The following is a 24,063-nucleotide window of genomic DNA, read 5'->3' as shown; positions in this document are numbered from 1 at the left end:
ATAAATTAAATCCCTCTTTTGGTCACTAATTATGGCAACAATATGCTTTACAATTTGTTATATTATTTCACCTCTTTTTTAACTCATGCCATCACCTAAATTGACTACAAGAACTCAAAACCTTAATTACAATAAATTCAAATGAATTTTACAAACAAATACACAATTTTGACAACGGCTGCACGAACAAGCCAAGAATATAAAAGAAAGGGAAAAAAAAAAACCAGAGAGAAAAAAAAGGAAATGTAGCAAGAAGAATCACATTTATCTCAAATTTGAAGTGTACGACTGTCAGGATCTTTAACCCGGTCTATTTTCTCACACCTGTCCCGAGCAATCTGGGATTTGCATCCATTTCTAGGCATTCCAAGAGTCGCGATTTGGCTTTGCTTCTTCATTGACTCTTTTCAGCCTGTCGGGTCTTCTAAAGTGCGTGATGGGTGGCCCCTCTGCCCACTGCTTATCGGCATACTTGGTCTAGGCACTTGTGCAGCGTTTACAGGCTTTTGTAGTGGCTTCAGAGTAGCCATTATCTCAGCAAACGAAGGCCGCAGTTTTGGATCTCTAAAATGTTAAAAGCAATGAGCATTACTATTAGATACCAGTTCATATAGTAGGCTGATAATTGCACATCAAGTGCGTCTATAGTATATTATATACTCTGCAATAAAACCACAAACATTTGACTTTAAATAAATAAAATATTGTTGGTCAGCTAAAATGCTTTACTTGCACAAGCATGGAAATACTTTGATGCTTCATCACATAAGTAGTTAGCTATGAAGCATAGACACTCCAAAATCGGTGCTGTGACGTTGTCCGACAAGCGGACACGCTGGGGACATGCCAGATGGCGTGTCCCTTTAATTTAATGATGTTTTTTGTAGGGGCCAAGGCGGGGACATGCGTATCGGGACACAGCGGGGCTCACTTCTTTTTTTTTACTTCTTATTTTGCCTCTTTAGTGCTTTTGTGAAAAATATTGTTGGATGCTGAATGTTTTTCCCTTCTCGTCTTAGTTATTGTTATCGTTTATTATAATTTTTTTGTGAATGGATGATCTATTAATTTGTTTAAATGTAGTGGTTATATTTATTGAATTAATGTTACTATATTAGTGTTTGTTAATTTTGATTTTAAAATGAATGTAATATGAATTTACATAATACATAAAAATATATAATAAAAAAAAAAAAATCGCCGTGCCTATGTTTGTGTCTATGTCCTCATTTTTTGAAAATTACCATGTCCGTGTCTGTGTCCATGCTTCATAGGTAGTCAGTAATAGTGTTCCTGGTCCTTTAATATATAAGGGAGGAAGAAAACTGAAGCATGTATTCACAAAGAAATAATAGGGACAAACTTCCAAAAATAGTCTCTCACAGGTACAGACTAAGAGGAAATAATGCCACTTGTCGTTTTTCCATCCAAAATATTAATGGCAGCCAACAAAAGGACCACATTAAAATGAAATTGAAAGTTTGAGGTTTACATTGATGAAATTGAAACAAGGACCAAAGTGAATTACACTCGGATTAAAGGGACCAAGCACGAATGGTATATTTTACCCTAACAAATAAATTATGAATTTCATTTTGATTTCTCTAGTTTCACATGTGCTGTTTTTCCATTCAAAATGTTAGCTGCAACTGATGGAGGGATCACATTAAAACAACATTCACAGTGTAAGGTTTAAATTGATGAAATTGGGACAACTAGGACCAAGGTAAAATTCACTGAAATTAGAGGGATCAATGGTACAATTTATGCTAATAACTAAACTCTGAATTTTGCTTTAGTTTCTCTAGTTTCACATGTGTTGTCTTTCCATCCAAAATGATTACGGCAACTAATGGAGGGATGACTTTGAAATGAAATTGAAAGTGTGAAGTTTAAATTAATAAAATTGAAACAACAGGAACTAAAGTGAAATTTCACTCAAAATAGAAGAACCAGTGGGGCAATTTACCCTAATAATGAAAAACAATAAACTCCTACTCTAATTAGTAATCAAGTCAAGCAGAATTACTAGAGGGGTGAAATTTCACAATATATCAAAAAACAGATTGCCTGGAAGGCTTAAATTCAGAATTTACTCACGTTTGCCAGCATTTCATAATAATATTTGCAATAACGGGATCCATATCATCGGGAATGTCAAGACGACGATGCTGAAAACCCACCGCACCGACAACTTGCATTGGGTTCATTCCCCCCCACGGCTGCTGCAATGTACAGAGCTCCCATAAAATAACACCAAAGCTATAAACATCACACCTGAATTGCATCCAGTAATAATTCAGCACTGGTGAACAATTCACAAAGATAAATATACAAATAAATAAAAAATTTAAAAACATAAATGATTTACGTAGGGAAAAAAATGAAAAAGAACAACCTACTTTTCATCTGAAGGTTCATTTCTGAGCACTTCTGGGGCCATCCACTCAGCCTGTAGAAGAGTATAGTGCACAGCAGCATTATTAAAGCCGTCTTGATGTTATAGTTGTGTTTAAAGAAGTATCAATGCCAACAAAACATTTATAAAATGACAACAACAACAACACAAAAAAAAAAAAAAAAAAAAAAAAATTTCCAATCAATTAATAAACACATATAAGAAAGGAACATAACTACAATACACTATCAAAGTTTATATCTTAATACCTAAACACATAATGAAGTTAGTTTAATGAAAGTACACTACAGAAAAAGCTTAAATTCCTCCAAATGTTTTGCATCCCAACAGCAAGCTCTGATCTTGGGTTAGGCATCCTAATAGCTATCAAACTGCATACATTTTTTTTTTTTGTTTTTTTTTTGGAAGTCCTTGAAGATGTAATTTACCAACCATCGGATTAAAACATTCAAGTCAATATGGTCCATATGATCCTATAGAAGGGAGACATTCTTGCCTTGTTCTTTCCAATTAGCCTTCAAGGATGCCACAACAACACATACCAAATCCCATGTAATGTTTTAAACTTTTAGGCCCTAATTGATTGTCAAGATTGGATAAAAGGGGGTGAGAAGGATAGGTAATACCTAAGGATATAGAATGGAATATAATATGCTTAGGATGTGAGATGGATTAGGGCAGGATATAGCATGGGATAAGAGGAGAGTGATTATTTTTTCCTGTTAAATGTATACACATCTGTGCAAACAAATATGTTGATATCTCATTTTATTTTGAACTTCCATCATTACAATTTGGCCATACATTTCCATAATTGTCACAACCATGTGCTAATTTTTATTTTGCATATATATGTTTTATTGTAAAACCCCATTTGTGGGCATGTGAATTTCATGAATTTAATTTTTTTCGTTCTTTTTTTCTGTATGCAATTTTCATGACTTATTACAAATGGTGATTTTTTTAGTTCTCATAAATTATCTTCTGAGGAAGTGATTTTTTTTTTTTTTTTCCGTAAAATATTTTAAACATGAAAACTTTTCTAGTGTAAAACATTTCACATCAATCTCAACTCAGTTTCCGTCATATGGAAAGCATATTGTGAATTTGAAGGTATATTTTAGGGTAAATTACACTGACCTCCCTTGAGGTTTGAAGAAAATATAGCAAGCCCCATATTTTTTACATAATTACACTAAGCTCCCTTTTAGAAAGGCTAAAGGAACCATGTCTAATGCAGATGGTGCGAAAAAAACAAAGATAAACAACGTAGAATATACATTTCAATGAAAAAAAGATGATGCCATCATTTTTCCATCCATGACTAACAAATTTCTCATGAAAAGGGGGCTAAGTGTTATGTTAAGTAAAACCTTAAGGGAAACCAATGTAATTATGTCAAACTTGTGGGGTTTATTATATTTTCTCTAAACCTCAGGAGAGGTCAGTGTAATTTACCCTATCTTTTAACCATGGATCACAGCAACCACCTTGTTGAAGGAGGAAGTTGGCAACCAAAAACATCTCCAAAGGCCTGGGTACTAGTACCAACAGCACTGGGGTATCTTCACCAAAATGGCTGCTAATAAAATGATGTAAAAAAGATTAGCCAATTTCGTATCGCGGCATTACTGTATTCCACAAGGAAACACACCAAGTAATATAATATGCAACAGAAAGTCACACACAAGAAACAAACCAAATTAAATCCATATAAACGTAAAATATGTAAACAAAATAAGCATGCCTGTTATTGCAGGTATATAATGGACTAAAAAAATGGAAAAAAATAAAAATCTAGCAATGCAGAGAAAACTATAAAACAAAAAGTTCGAGCAAAAGTAAACAACAAAGAGTTAAAAATAAAGAAACAAAATATAAGCATGCAGCAGAGGAATAGGGCTAAATTACAAATTCACAAGTACTGCTTACCGTCCCTGCAGTTGACCTTGAAGAAAGAAATGTGCTGTGTTTCATTCGAGATAACCCAAAATCACAAACCTAATAACAGTAAAATTCAAGTCAAGATTGGTTAGCTTTGGAACATGGGTAATATTTCACCAAGTAATCTTAATGATGAGATAAAGAAGCCACCTTCACAACCCAATTCTTATCAACAAGGAGGTTTGGAGATTTCAAATCTCGATGAACTATCACCGGTGTGCAGTTGTGCAAATAATTCATTCCCCGAGCCTGAACATGTAATTATTTAAGGGAGGTACATTAATTATTCTAGTGAAGTCACCAAGTAAACCAGAAGTTCCAATGATTTATATTCAAATAAAAGGCAAAGATCATACAGCATCGAGAGCCATCCTCAAACGCCTCCGTTCATCTAATTGATTGTTAGGCCGGTGAATCAACCTATACAAACTGCCTCTGCAAAATGTAAAGCATGCTTCAAAATTCTAAATCTAAAGTAGTTACAATTAAAAAATAAATAAAATAAAAAAAACTGGATTACCCCTAACAAAACACAATACAATTTGATACTTCTTTAATGATTATGGTCATCCATGAATTGAGATTGCCTCAATAACACAGAAAAACATAACTTTGAGTCTTTGACCATACAAAGTGTTAGGAATCTGTAACACCTAATCAAGATTGGTGAAACACAAAACACAGAAATAAATAAAAACACAAGAAAGATAAACACATGCACATACAAAGAACACAAGGTTTACATGGTTCACCCCAAACTAAGGCTACGTCCACGACTATAGCAGTTTTCATTATGATAAAAAAAGGTTACAAAAGATCACAAAGATAGTTGTCTCCCCTCAACTATAAATACATCAAAAATTAGGGCTATAGGTCACAAGAGAAAGAATACCATAGATACCCTTACTCCACGGTCAAGTGGTTAGTGTTAAGTACTTATCATGATCCATACTACCCCAACACAAAATAAACTTCTCATTGAGTGAGCAATCTAGAACGGTAATATGGAGAAAGGAGTCAACATATGTGGAGGTTTCATAGTGCAGTGTAGGAAATTGTGCTTAGATCCTGGGGGAAAACATATATATTAAGAGAAGATGGTGACAGGTACAAAAAGTAACCCTATTGATCATATAGTTTAAACTCATGCAACCAATTAATAAATCTCCACAATTTCCCTACTGAAAAAGAGTATAGACAGAAATAAAAATCTCTCTAAGCAAACAACCCCACATAGTTGGAATAACTCTTGCTGCTCAATGTTTCGGAGCAGAGCTACCATTCTTCACATTTAGGCTTGTGTCAGCAGCACTCAAATGTTTTGTGGTTACCTTTCTTCCCTTTTATCGTAATCTGATTAAAAGGTCATGTATTGTTTTGACGTAAATTGATGTACAGTGATAAAGTATTTTCTTTTAAGGACTAAAACCATTAGATACTTGTCAACAACTCAATGCAATGAAGGTTTCCGAGTCAGATTAAAAACTAAGTGCAATGCAAACTCAAGGCATTTGAAGCGTTTTTTTTACTGCTTTTCTTAATCTGAGATCGGGTATTGTCATGGGACACAAAAATAAGATATTACACATCTAAACATTAAACATCGTCAAATGCATTGGTTTTCAGAAGATCTCACAAAAAGATAAAAGTATATTGTTTCAATATACCTAGGAAGAAATTCAGTAACAATTGAGAGATTTGGAGGACGAGTAACAGCTCCCATGAAAAGAACAACATTAGGGTGCCGGAGCCTTTTCATGATCCAGACCTGGCAAGCCAAACCACAAGTAATATAATGCGAATTCAATTCAACGCACTCAAATTAACCAATAGAAGGTAGCATCAATATACAAACTGCATTTTAGGCTTTGTTCAAAGGGCTTGTGAAGATGATATAAGTCACAAGACAGGGCTTGTACCTCACTTTTGAATTCTTCAAGGGATTCACCAGATATAGCTTGGTTTAGGAACTTCTTGACAGCAACTTCCTGAAAAATGATAGTGGCAATAAGTTTAAATTATTACCTTTTAAGAATGCGAAGTTGACATATTAACAAGTAAGGACTAATAAGAATACGAAAATATGGAGGAAAGAAAATAAAGAAAAATAATAGAAGTTGATGTATCAAAATTAGCATGAGAAAACTCACAGTTCCATGCCACTCTCCACGATATACCTCCCCGTATGATCCTGCAACATGAAGAATGCACCAAAGAATTAAGTCAAAAATGAAAATACCCAAAAATGTCATTATGAAACACATAAATTGACACAATATAGAGGACAGGTAAGTACCAAGCCCGATACGCTCACCCAAGGTGATATTTTCCCATGGGATCTCATAGTCTGCTACATCGTCAAGCACAGCATCAGATTTTGTGCTGTCATTACCTGCTGATCTATCTGACATTCTCTCACCCTCCGGATTTGTACCCAAAGCATCATGCTTCTGGTCACCACTACCCCGTGGCTCATAAACTGCACCATCTGCATCACCACCACTTCTCATGCCGTCCACTTGATTAATGAATGCAGCCGCGCCACTTGGCGAATGGCCACGTATCTCCAAGTTTTCACACTGCTTACTGACAGCTGCAGTTGTTGCCACTACAGCCGCAGCTGTAGCAGTGGCAGCGGCTGCAACGGGTAGTTCAAGGCTTGACTCAGTGCTTGTCTTTGCCGCGGCAACTACCATTGAAGATGCGACAACTGCTGCAGCAGCTGCTGCTGCGGCGGCAACAGGAACATTCTTTACATATTTTGGTGGAGTTACTTCACATTGTGATGAAACGGGTTGCCCAGTTACTTCTCTTAATTCTAGCTGATGCTCTAGTTGACCACGAGGACTGCCTTTAGAATGCACACCGTGATAAGGAAGAGGTGGCAAAAATCGAGGTTGATTAAGATCATCATGTCCTTTAGTTCTTTGCTTATCTTCAGTTGGGCACTTGGCCTCGACCATTGAGACATCTAACTGCTCCGAATAAATTTCAGTAAACAAGTTTGGAGGAGCAACAACACCACTTTCGAGTAACACATCGTGAAGTTTTTGAGCCAACTGAGGATTTTCTTTGGCAGCATCAATCATGTATCGAGACACATCTTTCACCTTCATTCTGCGTACAGCTGGGGAGCTAACACCTTCAGTCCAGGAAGGAGATCTTGCATGCACGTAAGGATAATTAGGCCTGCTGGGAACTTCCCAAGCCAGTTCCTTTAAATCAGAGGGATTTCTAGAATCATCTGACATCTTGGATACTTCGTCACCGTGAATAGGTCCAATTAAATTTGTAGAAGGAAGGTATTCACCTCTGTCATCAGATTCATTTCTTGCAGTACTAAGATTTCTAGACTCTGAATGTTCTTCAAATAAACTGAGAACCCCACCTCTACTAGAGGAAGCTATATGTGATGAGTCAACACCCCTAGAAAAAGGGCTAGTGGGAAAGAAAGATTCTTCATATTCTATATGTGATCCTGCTGCATCAGATGGAATAAGTGTGCCTGGGTCCGCCATTAGATCAACAATATATTCCCTGAAATACCCATTATCCATTGTTTAAAATAACAAATTAATGTTTTACAACTCCAAATAGAATAATATGTTTATTTAAGTGATACATCATTCACTACAAAGACCATTCAGTATCATTCCCTCAACAAAGATACATACAATCTGTTCATCGCTAGAGCCTGGAGATTCGTCTTTTAGAGATATCTTTACAAAATTCTTAAATCACTCTATTTCATTAATGGTCTTACTATAATATGGCGTATAAGCATTCTATATCCAGCAGGGAAAAAGAAGTTAAAGAGCCCATAGTTCAGAGGTATAATAAGTCATATCCTCTTATGCAAAAAATAGGAGACATAAGGTGACTTGCTAGCATCAGGAAAAGATAAAACAGTGATAACCTTCCATCATCCATCTTTACGAAGTTCATTGCTGCATCGTCAGAACCAGTATATTGCTTTCCTTTCACTAAGCGGCAAGGGATACCAACGCTATCAGCCAAGACCTACATTTCCATTCAAAATAAACAGCGGTTGGAAGGTGAAGCTCAAGTCTACAACCAACACCCCCAAAAGCAAAAAAGATAAAAGTGACAAAGATTGTCAGATACATCTTAAACAAAAGGCTCACCGACCAAGTTTTGTGAAATCATTCACTTGTCTATAAATAAAATCAATGGCTCACTAGTAACAAAGAAATGTCGGATACATCTTATGCATTAGATTTTAATTTTCTAAATACTTAACTACCTAAAACAAAATAAAGTACCTTGAACAACAGTGCACGGTGACGGGCCAATCCGATTGTCAATGAACCAAGAGGCAAAACCATGCTCCCAAGTGTTGCCTTCAAACTGTTACTTAGACTTTTCCATGCTTTCAACATGTTGTCTGGATCCCCAACTGGTCCCCCCATGTTATCAGAAACCAAAGCAGCAAGCTTTCTCACCAAATCACGGCCTAGAATATTTAGAAATTCCGACCTTGATTTGACAGCCATCTCCATTGCCTTCTGTTCAAGTTTTAACAGGTTCGCGTCAGCTGCCCTGTTGACCAAAATTGCTTCCCAGATGATGTCTGACACCGGTGGTCCTTGCAGATCAACAAGGGATGGCATTGTTGATGGAGTGGACTCCATCAAGATGCCATAAACGTCATAAAAACCATCCAAAACTTTGTCATCGTAGCCAAGAGCATTGTAATTCTGTGAAGCATGGATAAATCTATGATATGAGATAGGTTAGAAAGGAATAAACATATGACAAAGTAACAACGTGAAAACAAACCCAAATATTGGAAGGATTCCACCACAATATATGATACTTAAAAATTGTCCAGGTTTTGGTTTTCGGTAACTATAATAAAAGGAAAGTGCCAGAAGGGGTGTAACCTATATATACAGGCATATACCAAAGCCAAAACAAAAGAAATCCAAAACTGCCTATATATCTACAGCGATGTGCAAATTCCCCAAAAATTCAACAAAAGAATATAAAGGAAAATGACAATCATCCCTAAGCCAAAAAACAAGGATGTCAGCATTGCTCCTTTCAATGCACATGTGGAAACCTTCTTCCCCCTCAAAACATTTGCAGTTCCTCTCTCTCCATAAGTACCAGATAAGGCATAATGAAGCCACCTCTCAAGCCTTTCTATTTCCCATCCACATCATATTTTTATCTCAACTATCACAGGCATCAACCAGGCTATAACAAAACTAAAAATAACGAACTCCATAACTTCATGATCATTGTACAATGAAGAAAAGATGATTCGCTAACTCTCCTGCACAATTGTACAAAACCAATCAAGCAAAAAATTTCTTTCTTTTTCAAATTATCAATGGTCAAGATAGCCTCCATTATTGTATCTTTGGGGAGCATTTGGGCACCACACTCCTCTCCAAGAAAAGCAGCTATCACCGTGCCTAAGAAGATTCTGGTAGAAAGAAGCCACCAGGAATCTACCATTCTGACCATAAACCCTAATAAGAGAATTATGTCAATATTCTCCCCAAACAGAGCATCCTGAGGGCATGCCAAGCAACTCTGCCATTAAATTCACATCCCAATCCTATTTATCCAAATAAATAAATAAATAAATTCACATCACAATCCTGGAAAACCCTCCTAAACTTTGGCACCCAACAACTACCCCCTAAGGAAATGATCAAAAGAATGGAAAGAATTATTTGGCTTACCAATTAATGAGGTAGAGGCCATATATATATAACATATTCATGATACAATTTAGGAAACAATATACACAAGGTAAGATTCCTACAATCAAAATAATTCCTATTCTAATTCCTATTTTAATTTCCATATTCAAACATAATATTTTGATTTCTATATTCAACACTCCCCCTCAAGCTGGCGTGAAGATATTCAACATACGCAGCTTGTCAATGGAAGACTGGAGCAAAGTTGGTCCCACAGATTTTGTGAACATATCTGCCAACTGCTGAGAAGAAGAGACAAAGGATGGATGCACAATGCCAGTCCGAATCTTTTCTCGAATGAAACGTATGTCAACCTCGATATGCTTGGTACGCTCATGAAGTACAAAATCAAAGGATAACATAATGGCAAATTTGTTATCACAAAATAAAGAGGAAGGAACAGTCTCCTCACTGCTAGAATAAAGCAAATCCAAAGAATCTCACAAGTCCCATGTACCATAGCTTGATACTCAGCCTCTGCAGAAGATCTAGAAACCACTGCCTACTTCTTACTTTTCCATGAGATAAGATCATCACTGTAGAAAGTACAGAAGCCAGAAGTGGAACGCCTATCAGTCCTAAATGATGTATAGTCTGCATCGATGAAACAGGAGACCCCAGATTGGAGACTAGCGGAAAAGAATAATCCAAAACCAGGAGAAGTCTTCAAATACCTCAAAATATAATGAACCGCGTCAAGGTGCTCTTTACGAGGTGTATGCATGAACTGACTCACAACACTAACTGCAAATGTCAAGTCAAGTCTAGTGTTAGTCAAATAAATGAGGCTTCCAACAATACGCTAATACATGCCTAGGTCATCTAGCAACTCACCAGACTCTGATGTGAGTTTGACATTAGGATCCATAGGAGTAGAAGCAGGTTCACACCCTAACATATCAATATTTTGAAGCAAGTCGAGGGTGTACTTTCTTTGAGAAAAGGAGATCCCCTCCCTTGAGCGAGTCACCTCAATTCTCAAAAAATATTTAAGACATCCCAGATCCTTAATATCAAAAGTTTGGCCCATGTACTTCTTTACTTGACCAATGCCAACAGAGTCATCACCTGTGAGAATATTATCATCCACATAAACTAATAAGACCATATGCTGACCTCCAGAATCTGGCGAATGAAACAAGTGTGATCAAAGTGGCACTAAGCAAAGCCCATAGGTATAATAACAGAACTGAAGCGACCAAACCATGCTCGTGGAGACTGTTTCAGACCATACAAGGATTTGCGTAACTGGCACACTTTTCCTGAACACTCTCCCTCAGTCCAAAAACCGAGTGGAGGAGCCATGTAAATCGTCTTAAGGAGATCTCCATGGAGAAATGCATTCTTGACATCAAGCTGATGAAAAGGCCAAGAATGAGATGCTGCAAGAGAGATAAAGAGATGTACAAAAGTAAGCTTGGCGATAGGGGCAAAAGTGGCACCAAAATCCTTACCAAGAATTTGTGTGAAATCTTTGGCCACCAAACGGGTTTTGTAACTGTCAAGTGAGCCATCAGCAAGGTATTTTATAATGAACACCCATTTGCAACCAATTGTGCTTTCCCCAGGAGGTAAAGGTACAAGATCCCAAGTGTGATTCTGTTCTAAGGCCGCCATAGCCTCTACCCATTTGGGATTCTGAAATGCCTCAGACACAAAACAAGGAGTGGACTTCAACTCAAGCTTACCAAGAAAAGAACGGTAAGAAAGGGAAACCCTGTCATAGGAAAGATACTGGAAAATAGGATGATTAGTACTACTCAAATAACTCAAACGATTTGGAGGATGTCGATCCTGATGTGGGTTACGATGAGGAGGTGGAGGAGGAGCTAAAGGAAAAGAGTTACTAGACCCAGAGATTGGAGAGGCGGCAGGGGGGACTAAGTGCATGGGCGACGGGAGTATACTTGCAATGGGGGAAGAGGCGAAGGTTGAGAAGGAGGAAACGGGACAACCTCACTCTCAACCTCATCCAAAATGGTCACCGGACGAACAGTGGAAGTAACAGAAAGAGAAGCCTGCAAAGAAGGGTTAGTACCAAAGAAAGGAAGATCCTCACAAAACATAACGTCAAAGTGTGGTGAAAGTGACGAGACACAGGATCATAACACCAATACCCTTTGGACATGGAAGAGTACCCTAAGAAGATACAACAAATAGATTTGTCATCTAACTTTGTACGAGTAGGACTCTAATTTTGAACAAAACAGGTACACCCAAAGACACAGAGTAAGAGTGGAAACAGAGTGATGGTAGACATAAGGGTATGAAACGGAGTGAGTCTATGCAACACACAACTAGAGATCCTATTAATGAGGTAAACAGCAGTAAGGACAACTATATGCCAATAAGACTTGGGCACACCCATACCCGAAGAAGGCACCAAACAACAAATATAATACGACGGTTTTTGCATTCAGCAACACCATATTGTTCAGGTGTCTGAGGACAAGTAAGTTGTTGAAGAATATCGGTTTCATTAAGATGAGAACGAAATGCATTAAAAATATATTTCCCACCATTATCAAAACGAATAGTCCTAACAGCTGTATGAAATTGAGTTTTAACTATCTATAAAATTGGACAAAAATGGGAAAGACATCAGACTTACGACAATTTAGATAAATCCAAGCGCACCTAGTGTGATCATCAATAAAAGTCACATAATATCTATGGCCAGAAAAAGCAATGACAAGGGAAAGACCCTAGACATCAGAATATATAAAATCAAAAGTACTAGGAGCACAAGTCATATGAGGGATATAGCTAGTACACGTATGCTTAGACAACTCACAAACTACACAATGAAACTTAAAATCTTTCCAAGCTTTATTAAATGAAGGAAAAAGTTGACATAAATACTAAAAATTAACATAACCCATACGAGCATGCCATAATTCTAAAATTTGAATATAAAAAACACAAGACATGGAAATAGGCAAAACAGAGGCCTGAAAACTAGCTAAAGAAGAAAAGGAAGGTTGGTCCAGTGGATCCCCAAAGTAGTACAAGCCATCATGCTCATAGCCCTTGCCAAAAATCCTCTTCGAACTCAGGTCTTGTAAAATGCAAGAGGAATAGCGGAATACACTAGAGCCACAGTGCGAGAGGTGCCAGCACCACGAGGGCGAGAAGAACATTGCCTCAACTTAGGATAAAGTTTGAAGCAACGAGCCTTAACATGACCAGAAACGCCACAATGATGACAAGTAACTGGACCAGTAGAACCCTGAGAACCAGACTTCGCAGCAAGAGCCATCTAATTAGATAAAACTGGAGACAGAAAAGAAGGATTCGGCTGAACCAAATGCCTACGACGCTCATCACTATCAATAGTGACAAAGGCCTCATAGAGAGAGGGCATAGGTGATATGTTTAAAATCTGAATTCGAAGGGATTCAAACTCAGAGTTTAAACCCATCAGAAACTACTACGTATGCTGGCGAGCAAGGCATTTGGACACAAGAGAGGTAGCATCTGCTGGTAACTCGGTCAAGGGCTCATATTAAGCCAATTCTTCCCAACGAGCCTAAAGATATCCAAAGAATTCTGACACAGAAAGACCCAAGCCAGACTGGGAAGCATGAGCAATATCCTGATAGAGCTCAAAGATGCGAGCATCGTTATGAGCATGAGCATACATCTGTGATAAGGCATGCCATAGATCGGAAATTGTGTCGCAATAGAGAAACATGTGATAAATACGATCTTCCATAGAGTTGAACATCCATCCCAAAATAGTATAGTTATCAATATCCCACTGTGCACAGGTAGGATCTGTTGCAGCAGGCTGGGTAGTGGAAGATAAACGTCAACGAGCTTTTTCCTTGCCCCCTAAATAGAGTTTAAAGGAGCGGCTCCAAGCGCTAAAATTTTTCCCATTCAACACCACACTCGTAATATGATAAACAGGAGTGTGATGAGAAAGAGAAAAATCAAAACTAATTGGGCCAGGCTTGGTGGGTACATCAGCAAAGGATGGATCAGTCATGGTGGGAGAAGAGGGGCTGAAAAACACACAAAGATAGCAACACAGCCCAAGAAAAAATAAGAAGTCAGAAAAAACTCAACGGCTTATCCAAATAGATGCTACTGAATAAACCCGGTAACCCAAAAGAATAAAAGGACAAACAAAGGAGCTTAATACATCAGTCCAATCACCGCAACAAAGGGAAAAAAACAGCCACGGACCACCTAAAGAGGCAGTCGAAGCACGTAAGAGTAGAACCAAGTCTGGTCGACAGTAACTAGAGCCTCAGCAGGGATAAAGAAGGCCTGCCGAGGTGAAGACAAGGAAGGAGGGGGGCTACGAAAGTTGGATTGAGGCTGGGCTGAGGCTATTAGAGGCTAGAGAGAAGAAAAAAGGCAGACGGTGGTGATCAGTGGCTGAGAGAGAGACGGCTAGGGAGGCTCTGAAACCAAAAAGAATGGAAAGAGTTATTTGGTTTACCAATTAATAAGGTAGAGACCATGTATATATAATATTCATGATACAATTTAGGAAACAATATACACAAAGTAAGATTACTACAATCAAAATAATTCCTATTCTAATTTCATATTCAAACATAATATTTTGATTTTTATATTCAACATGACCAACCAATTGTACAGCCAAAATCTTACTTGATGATGTTGCCACCTTAATAGAGGTGAGCTTATGGACTTCATCTCACAACTTCACAATGCTCTTCTATACTCCTACTCCATGAGACCTTCAAGTAGGCCTACAATCCACTTCCCCTATCGCCCAGACTTCCTCACCACCACCCTTGTCCACAAACCTTCCTTCTCAAGGAGAAACCTCTACAAAACAAACATTTGCCTAGATGGGCCTAATTAAACAAAACCAAGTCCCTAATGCGCAACACACCTCCTTTAACACATGCACAACTTTTCAATCATCAAGATGATATTTGTGCTCTCCCCTAACCCTCCCAAAAGAAAGTCCCTCATTAGTTCTCCAACCTATCAACCACCAACTTGGAAACAGTAAACAATGACATAAAATAATTAGTCATGTTGAATAACGTGCTCTGAACGAAAGTCACTTGGGCATCCTTAGATAAATAGTCTTTTCCATATCACCAACCTCTTCTAAAACCTTCCACAAAAAATTCCCAACCACCTTGGTTATTATTTTTTTTTGATAACTGGTAGTCTGGGCCGACTTACGGGCACTTCGACTAATTTCGGAATCTACGCAAAGTGCCCTCTTCACATAGATCGGGTAAATCTCGAGCAGAGTCCGCAAACGTGGCCCCAAGTTGTTGATAACATTTAGTGAGAGTTGAACTTGAGACCTGAAGGGAGCACACCCCCAAGCCCTAAGTTGCACCTACTAAACCATCCCCTTGGGGTTCCCAACCCACCTTGGCTTTAAATGAATTCCCAAGCATCAAACCCAGATAAGAAGAAGATCAAGGAGCTGAATTGATTTCAAGGCCCACCAGATAATCCGAGTCTTAGCCAGGTTAATCCTAAGTAGCCTCAAAGCAAAGCAAAATACACCTCACGAAATTCCCCCACTTTCAATCAAACCATTCTTGAAAAATGTGCCTCCAACACCTATTCTGGTTTGTTCCACTCACTAATCCAGCCAACCAAGCATCTACCAAGGAGGCCACCTTGAAAACGAACTCAGCTCCACCTCAACATACACACCGTTAGAGCTTTGTGGGATGTTCAATTACTAACAAGAAGCAGCATATGGAATACACATCTAGATGCAAAACCTGTTCCCAGTTTTGTGACCATAGTTTATCATAGGACTCTCCTAACAGCTGCATATTACAGTTTCAGTCAATATATAATTTGGCAGTTTGCACATCTCCTTAATGCTAGTGTTCCATACATTGTGGACATTGCAAATATAAGTAAATCTTTTGCTACCCCCGCCTGCTAGCAGGAAGAAGTGATACATAGTTGTGGGGGCCGAATACATGGAAAAATCAGATGGTGCGTATCATTGGAAAACTGATATTAACCGGTTATATCCTACGAGAGTGGGGAGCCGAATATAATATATGTGCCGAATAAGTGTAAGTCATTAGGGCCCAATAAAAGAAAGGACAATGATTAAAAAGTAGGCCTTGGCCCCGAGGATCAAAAAGAACAGGTATAAATACAGGAACAATGGTTGTAGAAAGGTATGTAAGAATCACTTCACAAAACTTAGTAAAGAAGCTATCCTGAGTGTCTGAACTAACTTGTCCGTCGGAGTGCTAATTCCGGCACCCCCGACCGGAGTGTTTGTATCTTTTCAGGTGACTAGATGAGGATCACTAGTGTCTCCCAAGATCCGAAGAGTATTTCCAAACCACTTCTCCACAATAGTAGTTCGGATTTTATTGTACTATCAAATATGGCATTATCTGCAAAAATCAGATGCATTTACTTTTTCATAGTTGGTAAGATTTCCCATACCTGAGGGCCACCGACTTATTTTATTTATGCAACTCTATGTCTTGATTGCTATTACTACCATAACATAACTGAGCCCAAAAAAAGAAAAAGAAAAAAGCACAAGCATAACTCAAGCTTCACATTGGAAGTCATTTATGTGCTTAAAAAATGACCATCCAGTTTACTGACCTTATAACAACGCTTGGGTTTTGAAAATTGAAGCAGTGGATTAAATTGAAGTTAATTAACGCATCATAATACACCTCCAGAAAGAAAGAACAAATGAACATCTTCTCCCATTATTTGCCAAGAGGCAACCATATTGATTTCATCTGGTGACATTGAAGTTGACTCAACACCACAATTAATTTAAGCACATAGTCAAGAGGAACATGTCATCTAATCCATCATGATTTTTCGAGCATCAAACAAATGGCATCAAGTCAACTACATTGAACCAATGAGAAAGAAAGCTTGAAAACAAACTTACCCAGTATCGATATGCAACAACTTCTGCCGGAGTATTCTCAGATGGACAGGAGCCCAAACTAATCTGCTTAACAGCTTCAATCTGAACTGCTTCAGGATCCTCCCTTGCACTCAACTCCAAAGCCAATTGTATTTGATACTCCTCCTCAATATCAGGATCCCTCGAATTGCTAGAACCCGAATCACGCATTGTGGCTTCCAAAGCAGCATCTAATCCACCACTGCTAACTGAATCAGACGGTTCCAATCGCTCCGCTCTCACAACATTCAAAGACGATGAAGGACTAGGACTGTTTCTATTTGTCACTGAATTCAACCATCCTGAAAGACCTGAAAACGCTTTATTCTCGGAATTGTGATGGGACCGAGACTGGGAAAACCTCTCAGGTGGTGACCCATCATTCAATCTATTATTGCCCTTTGATGAAGCAGACCCCCCTTCTGAATCTTCAGATTGATTGGACCCAATATGGAGTTTCTTTAAAAGGTTCTTCATAATCTTTCCACAAAGCTAAAAGTATTCAATGCTAAAGGAGAAAAAATCTGGCCATAAACCTCTCCATTGTCTTGGACCAAGCATGAAATCTCAATCACAAATCTCTACAGCAAGTGCAAAGTTGAAATCCCAAAAAAAACACTTTGGTCAACAGCTCTTCCACCCCCACAAAAGACTCCAAAAACACAACCCATCAAATCCAAGAACAACCACACCTATTTCGAGCAATACCCAGTAAAGGTTGCTTATATATAACACTACCCAGATGCCCAAATTGCAAGAAAACACCCTTCTTTTTCACAGAAGATCAAAGACCCAATCTTGAAGATAATACAAAAACAAAAAATTCCAACGAGGAACACAAAAATATATAATACAAACTTTGACAACAACAACAACAACAAAACAGATTGCGTTTCTACTACCACTGTAAATTAACAACAACAAGAACAAGAAGAAATCAATTCAAAAAGTAAAAAGAACTGAATACATGGGATTGCGTGAAGAGAGAGAAAATTGATATTTGTATCGAGGTGGGGAAGAATGAGAGCATTAAATTAGAAAAGAGAGAGAGGGAGTCGGAAAAGAAGAAGGGTAGAGACAGAGAAGCACCAGCAAGTGGGAGAGAGTAGGACCTCAACAAAGATGACCCACTTGGGTTTTGAGGCATGGCCGCACAAGGATTTCACGGTCCCAGAAAAAGGTTAAAGGGCAAATTACATATACACCCCTCCAGGTTTGACAAAATTACAGATACCCCTGAGGTTTGAGAAATTACGAATTCTCCCCTGAATGCTATATTTGCATAAGAAATTAGGGGGTAATTTGTTATGAAATATAAACCTCAGGGGGTAAATTGTTATGAAAATACAAACCTCAGGGGGCGGGATGTAATTTCCGAAACCTCAGGGATATCTGTAATTTAACCAAACCTGAAGGGGTGTATATGTAATTTGCCCAAGGTTAAATTGGTGGGAAAAACATAACCAACTCGTTCTCTCTCTCTCTCTCTCTTGCTGGCTGGCTCATGCGCCCTTTCTTTCTCTCTCCAACTGGCACTTTCTCTCTCTAAACACCATTCTCCAACTCGTGGACTGGCAGTCACAAACTCCAAGATGTGGCCCTGAGTTGGAAATTTGTGGTTAAATATTCTTTAATAATGAAATATATATTAGGGAAACTATGGGTTGATTTGTGAAATTGATTATAAGTCAACTTCAAATTTTTAATTTATTTTAGAACATATTATTTTTTTATATTTTTTACTTATTAAAAGATTAAAAAAATTTAAAAATTAAAAAGTCAATTTTTTATTAATTTCTCAAAACATCCCTGAGTATTGAAAAAAAAAAAATATATATATATATATAAGAGTGTAGGTATGTCTGTAGTGAGGTGCAAATGAAAGAATGTAAGGGTGTAAGTGTCACTTGTATCCCTTTATATATTAATAATTTTTTTTCTAACTTTCACCGGCAGTTCCCTTTAAAGGTAAATTATAATTTGTCTGTCTTATGCTTAGTTATATTTTACTCTTTTTTTTTTATCAAATGTTCGGCCTATTTATGTGTATCTCGACTAATTTCGAGAACGTGACCCCAAAGAATTGATAACAACTAATAAGAAGTGAACTTGAGACCCGGAAGAAGGACATCCCAGACTCTAAACTACACCGATGAGGTCAACTCCTTAGAAATTTTTGACCTTGTCTTTAAATTTTTTTGTTGTCATTTTAGTCTTTTATGTATTAATTTTTTCTTAATTTACTCTAAAAATTAATTTATATTCAAAATTAAATATCACACTTCTTAACAAATCTAAATCTTAATAAATATATTTTTTATATTGACAATTAATAAATATATTTTTATATTGACAATTAACCTAATATTTTATGTTTAATTTTGAACATAAATTAATTTTAGATGTAAATTGAGACAATAATTAAACATAAAATGAAAAAATATAATTTATTCTAAAATAAAATAGAAAAATTATATGTAAGTGGGAGAAGAAAAAAAAGAGTAATGTTAGGGACACTAAATTTTCTACCAAACAAATGACCAAATGTCTCACATGGGTGTGGGGTCCACAATTTTATGGACTCCACACTCATGTAAGATATTTGATTATTTATTTAATAAAAAATTTAAAATCTCTAACATTTTTCGAAAAAAAATAACCATAAAAGGTGCAAGTCACACTTGAACTCCACATCTTTTATTTACACCTCTTTACACTGCTACGTGTCCCATCTGCATGTAGTTTCCAATAAAATAAGCAATTTTAAGATGATTCTGTATTTCCAGCTTAACTTTTGCTACTTTCAGAGATGAATATTATTTTGTCGTATACGATTTGTGATGTCTTTTTCACTAAAAGACAAAATTCATGTGATTGGGAAGTAGTAAAGTCTTGAAATCAACCAATGGCAATCAACGGTGGCTTTTGCTTTGTGTTTTTAATGCACGCAATGGTGTGATTGGAGAATTTTAATATGCACACCACATGTTTTACTTTCTCCAAATTCATTTTTGAGAATAAAAAATATTTACGCTTTTTAGTAACATTTTATTGTCCTATATAGAAAGGGTGAAGTATTCAGAGATATTTGTCAAAGAATAATTTAAAAGTAATATTACAAATTCATCTTTACCAATTCAAAAATTAATCTTCTTTTTTTGGTAAATATGGATAGTTATAAATATATAAATAACTGAATTAGTACAAAATAGTTCTAGGATATAGAATTCTCATAGCATCATACAAAATCGTCTGCGATACAAAGGTAGATAGAGGATAGGGGAAGACATGAAAATTCACATCCATCATAAGCATCCCATAAGTTGCTAGGGCATCCATTCTTTTATTTGCTTTCCTAAAAGTGTGTTTAACAATTGGCGATCTGAGGCTGTCGTGGAGGAACCTGCAGTCATGAACAATATTACTAAGATGGTATTGATCATTACAAATGTTTAGTATCATGTGTACATGAGAGCATCAGATTCGACTTCAATTGATGTGAGGTCCAGGTCAAGAACCAATTTGAGACCATCTCTAAGGACCCATAATTTAGCGGTTAGACTGTTGGTTTTGCCGAGAAATTTGCAGAAATTCGAGACCCAATTGCCATGATGGATGGGAATTAATGTTCGCCACATTTTATATGGATCTCACGCTATATAAATTAATTTCACCACACAATACTCAATCAAAAAATTCTGAGTAGATAAGTCTAGATTACCAAACTTTCCTTATATTTAAATTAAATGAATGTTAGATAAATTATATTACAATTAATGATAATCAATTTTTCAAAATTTAATACAATATAATAAAAACCGTTTTTAATTCTCAATATGATTCTTTTAATTATCTTGACTTTAAACAAGGATATATGATTCTTTTATTTATCTTGACTTTAAACAAGGATATATAAATAGTAATTAATACAGCAAATACAAGTGGTTAAAAACCTCGCATTATGACTTATTTGATAATAATTAAAAATTAAAATATTAATTCATTTTTTTTTTTTAATATTAACAATGTTAGAACACAAAATGATTCACAAAAAACACAATAAAATATAGGGGTTAAATTCAGTTGTAGAACGGTCTACTTTAAGAATAAATGAGTCATCACCCGTGTGAGGCACAAAAATTTATTTTTAAAATAAAAAATTAATTTTGAGTCTTAATATTTTATGTGTAAAAAATTTTAACAATTGAAAGTCAAATATAAACAGATTTGCTAATGGCTCATAAAAAATTTTCTCACGAAGTGTAATTCTATATAAAATGATCATAAAAATAATTCATTTCAAAGTTTTTTTTTTTTTAAAAATGTATTCTCAACCTGAAATCAAATTTTTATTTATATTAATCAAATTTATCAAAAATTATAAATTCCACTTGTATCAAAATATTTTTTTTGAAAAAAATAAAAATAACAAAAAATTATATAATATAGAAACTATGACTTGGTTAAAATTTATTGTGAATTATATTGTGATATGTTTTACAAAAAATAACATTAATTTTAATTTTAATGATTTAATAATTTTAGTTTTATAGTTCTATAAAAGTGTTATACTTATATATAATAAATTTAGTTAAATTATTTATTTATTTTGATAATTCAGCTTTATTGTGTTATAAAAATGTAATTATCATATAATGATTTTATATGATATATATTAGATTATAAGATAGTAAAATAAACTATCATTTTGATATTAAAAATAATAGTTAAATTAGAAAGAGAATTAGTAATATAAAACTAAAATTGATTCTAATTATTTTATTTTTATATTTGTTTGAAAAATATGTTGTGATTGGATTAACAAGAAAATACATAAATTAATTATGTAGAGTATTAATTTTTTCTTCAATATTCTTTTTGAATTATTCATACATATTGTATATAGGTATATAAAATTTAAATTAAATGTAAATATTTTGTAATAAATAATTTCATGTTAAATAAAAATGAAATATAAAATAATATTAAGACATCAATAAGATATACAAAAAATAAAAATAATAATAATTTGATCAATGTGATGCGCATAATTAAGTACATTTATTGTGCTATAAAAATGTAATTATCATATAATGATTTTATATAATATATATTAAATTATAAGATAGTAAAACAAACACTCATTTTGATATTAAAAATAACAGTTAAATTAGAAACAGAATTAGTAATATAAAACTAAAAGTGATTATAATTATTTAATTTTATTTTTATTTTTATATTTATTTGGAAGTAGCCACAATACTTGAACCCATAACCTTAAGGTTAGGTGCGTACTCAATTTTCTCCTCCCAAATACACACAATGTGTACTAATTGGACGTTGTTTTTATTCTTTTTGAATTATTCATACATATTGTATATAGGTGTATAAAATTTAAATTAAATATAAATTAATATTAAGACATCAATAAGATAGACAAAATATATATATATATATATATAAAAGAAAATTAATATAATCTGTGCGATGCACAGAACTCGTTTAGAATGTGGGTTGGCTTTTTAACTTTTTTGACCTTTGTAAGAGGAAAAAATGAAATGATTATGGATTGGATATGACATTTTGTCATATTTGGTTAAAATATCATATTTTATCTTATATGGCTATTTTAGCCCAAAGAGGCATGCCAAACAAACGCATAATTAAGCATATTCCGTCTTATTTATTTATTTATTTATTTATTTATTTATTTGTATATCGGGATAATTTTTTTTCAAATATTATAATAATTAAATTAAAATATTAACTGTATAAAAGAAATCTGATAATGACAAAATTGAATACACGATGAAAAATATATAAAAAATAAATATTTCTCAAATAAAGTTCATATAAAATAATATATATATATATATATATATATATATATATATATATATATATATATATATTATTAAAAGTAGTGTTTTTTTCATGCAAAGGTGGCACATTATAAATGCTTACTTTTTTCTAAAAGAACCACGCCAACATATATTTTTTTAATTATACATAGAGTTATACACAAATTCAAACCTGATTTAAATTATACTAACTTTACTTATTTTATATGGACTCTATTTGACAAATATTTCTTTTTTATACATTTTTTCATCATAAATTGAGATAATCCACAAACTCAATACCAATTTTATGTTCACATTTATTTGTTAATTCTTTCAAGAGTATTAAGATTTTTTTTTAATGCTAAATTGTCTTCTTCTTTTTTTCTTATTTTTTCGTGCATTATTCTATACCCAATACCAATTATATATTATTTTATATTATGAATTTATCATTTAAATTTTATAGTGATTCTATATATGAAATTATACTTCATTTTCTACATTATTTTATATAATCACAACTCATGGGTCGAAAAATATGCACAATAATAATATTCTTGAGAAACCTCTAAAGTTTGGATTTACTATCTGAGTTACTTTTTTAATTATTGAACAGTAAGTTTTTTTATTTTTTGACATCATATTACGGATTATTAGTCACTTCACACACTGAGATGTATCTATCATTTAGATGTTTTCATTATTTTTTTTTTCTTTTTGGATTTAGATGTTATATGATTCTTTCTTGATTAGTCGTTATTGAATTTCTTTTATATAGTTCATGTTTTAATTTAATTAAGAGTGCGTATTTTACAATCTTATATATATATATGTCTCATATAAAATCATTATATGATATTCCAACTACAATATATTTATATTTAATTTTTAAAATAAATTTTATATAATTTATGTTTCTACATATTTTTATTTTCTAAATAAATATAAAAGAAAATTAAATAGTTAGAATTAATTTTAATTTTATGTTGCTAATTCTTCTTCTAATTTAATTATTATTTTTAATATCAAAATAAGTATTTATTTTATTATTTTATAATTTAATATATATCATACAAAATTATTATATGATAATTACACTTTTATAATACGATATAATTAAAATTATCAAAATACACAAATAATTTAACTAAAATTAATATATGTATATATATATATATATATATATAAGTATTCAAGTAATAATTTTAT

At 34.5% G+C, this 24,063-nt stretch overlaps 1 protein-coding gene across 4 annotated transcripts; it reads right to left on the bottom strand.

Annotated features, from left to right (window-relative positions):
• Window position 1: 1 nt before the first annotated feature.
• On the bottom strand, window positions 2–18,218 carry LOC114256124 (putative serine/threonine-protein kinase SIS8). Of its 4 annotated transcripts, XR_003627065.2 has the most exons (14): window positions 16,994–18,218; window positions 8,647–9,081; window positions 8,280–8,383; window positions 6,660–7,900; window positions 6,514–6,554; window positions 6,283–6,351; window positions 6,031–6,131; window positions 4,720–4,798; window positions 4,514–4,612; window positions 4,352–4,420; window positions 3,910–3,998; window positions 2,403–2,452; window positions 2,101–2,277; window positions 2–564 (listed from the first exon to the last, which is right to left on the bottom strand). XR_003627065.2 is itself a non-coding variant. In XM_082910416.1 (13 exons), the coding sequence occupies exons 1-13, from the start codon at window positions 17,486–17,488 to the stop codon at window positions 408–410; spliced, it is 3,117 nt and encodes a 1,038-aa protein (XP_082766542.1). In that variant the 5' UTR covers window positions 17,489–18,218; the 3' UTR covers window positions 2–407. The 4 variants fall into 4 exon arrangements, 2 of the variants coding, with proteins under 2 accessions (XP_082766542.1, XP_082766543.1); XR_014357412.1 differs by lacking the exon at window positions 3,910–3,998 and having other exon boundaries at window positions 2,399–2,452; XM_082910416.1 differs by lacking the exon at window positions 3,910–3,998.
• Between the last annotated feature and the right edge of the window lie 5,845 nt (window positions 18,219–24,063).

The sequence above is a fragment of the Camellia sinensis genome, chromosome 15 (genome assembly GCF_055761805.1).
Source record: "Camellia sinensis isolate YWXY chromosome 15, ASM5576180v1, whole genome shotgun sequence".
In the NCBI taxonomy this organism is placed as follows: Eukaryota; Viridiplantae; Streptophyta; class Magnoliopsida; order Ericales; family Theaceae; genus Camellia; species Camellia sinensis.
The sequence above is the reverse complement of the archived record's forward strand: the minus strand, read 5'-3'. Positions and strand labels throughout refer to the sequence as shown.

What these genes read in the sequence shown, in the direction of transcription:
- LOC114256124 (XM_082910416.1), bottom strand. Translation starts at nt 17,488, where the DNA reads ATGAAGAACCTTTTAAAGAAACTCCATATTGGGTCCAATCAATCTGAA. An exon ending in GTAAAGATGGATGATGGAAG is followed by an intron (nt 7,901 to 8,279) that starts GTTATCACTGTT and finishes TGGGTATTTCAG; the next exon opens with GGAATATATTGTTGATCTAA. An exon ending in TGAGGATGGCTCTCGATGCT is followed by an intron (nt 4,613 to 4,719) that starts GTATGATCTTTG and finishes TTACATGTTCAG; the next exon opens with GCTCGGGGAATGAATTATTT.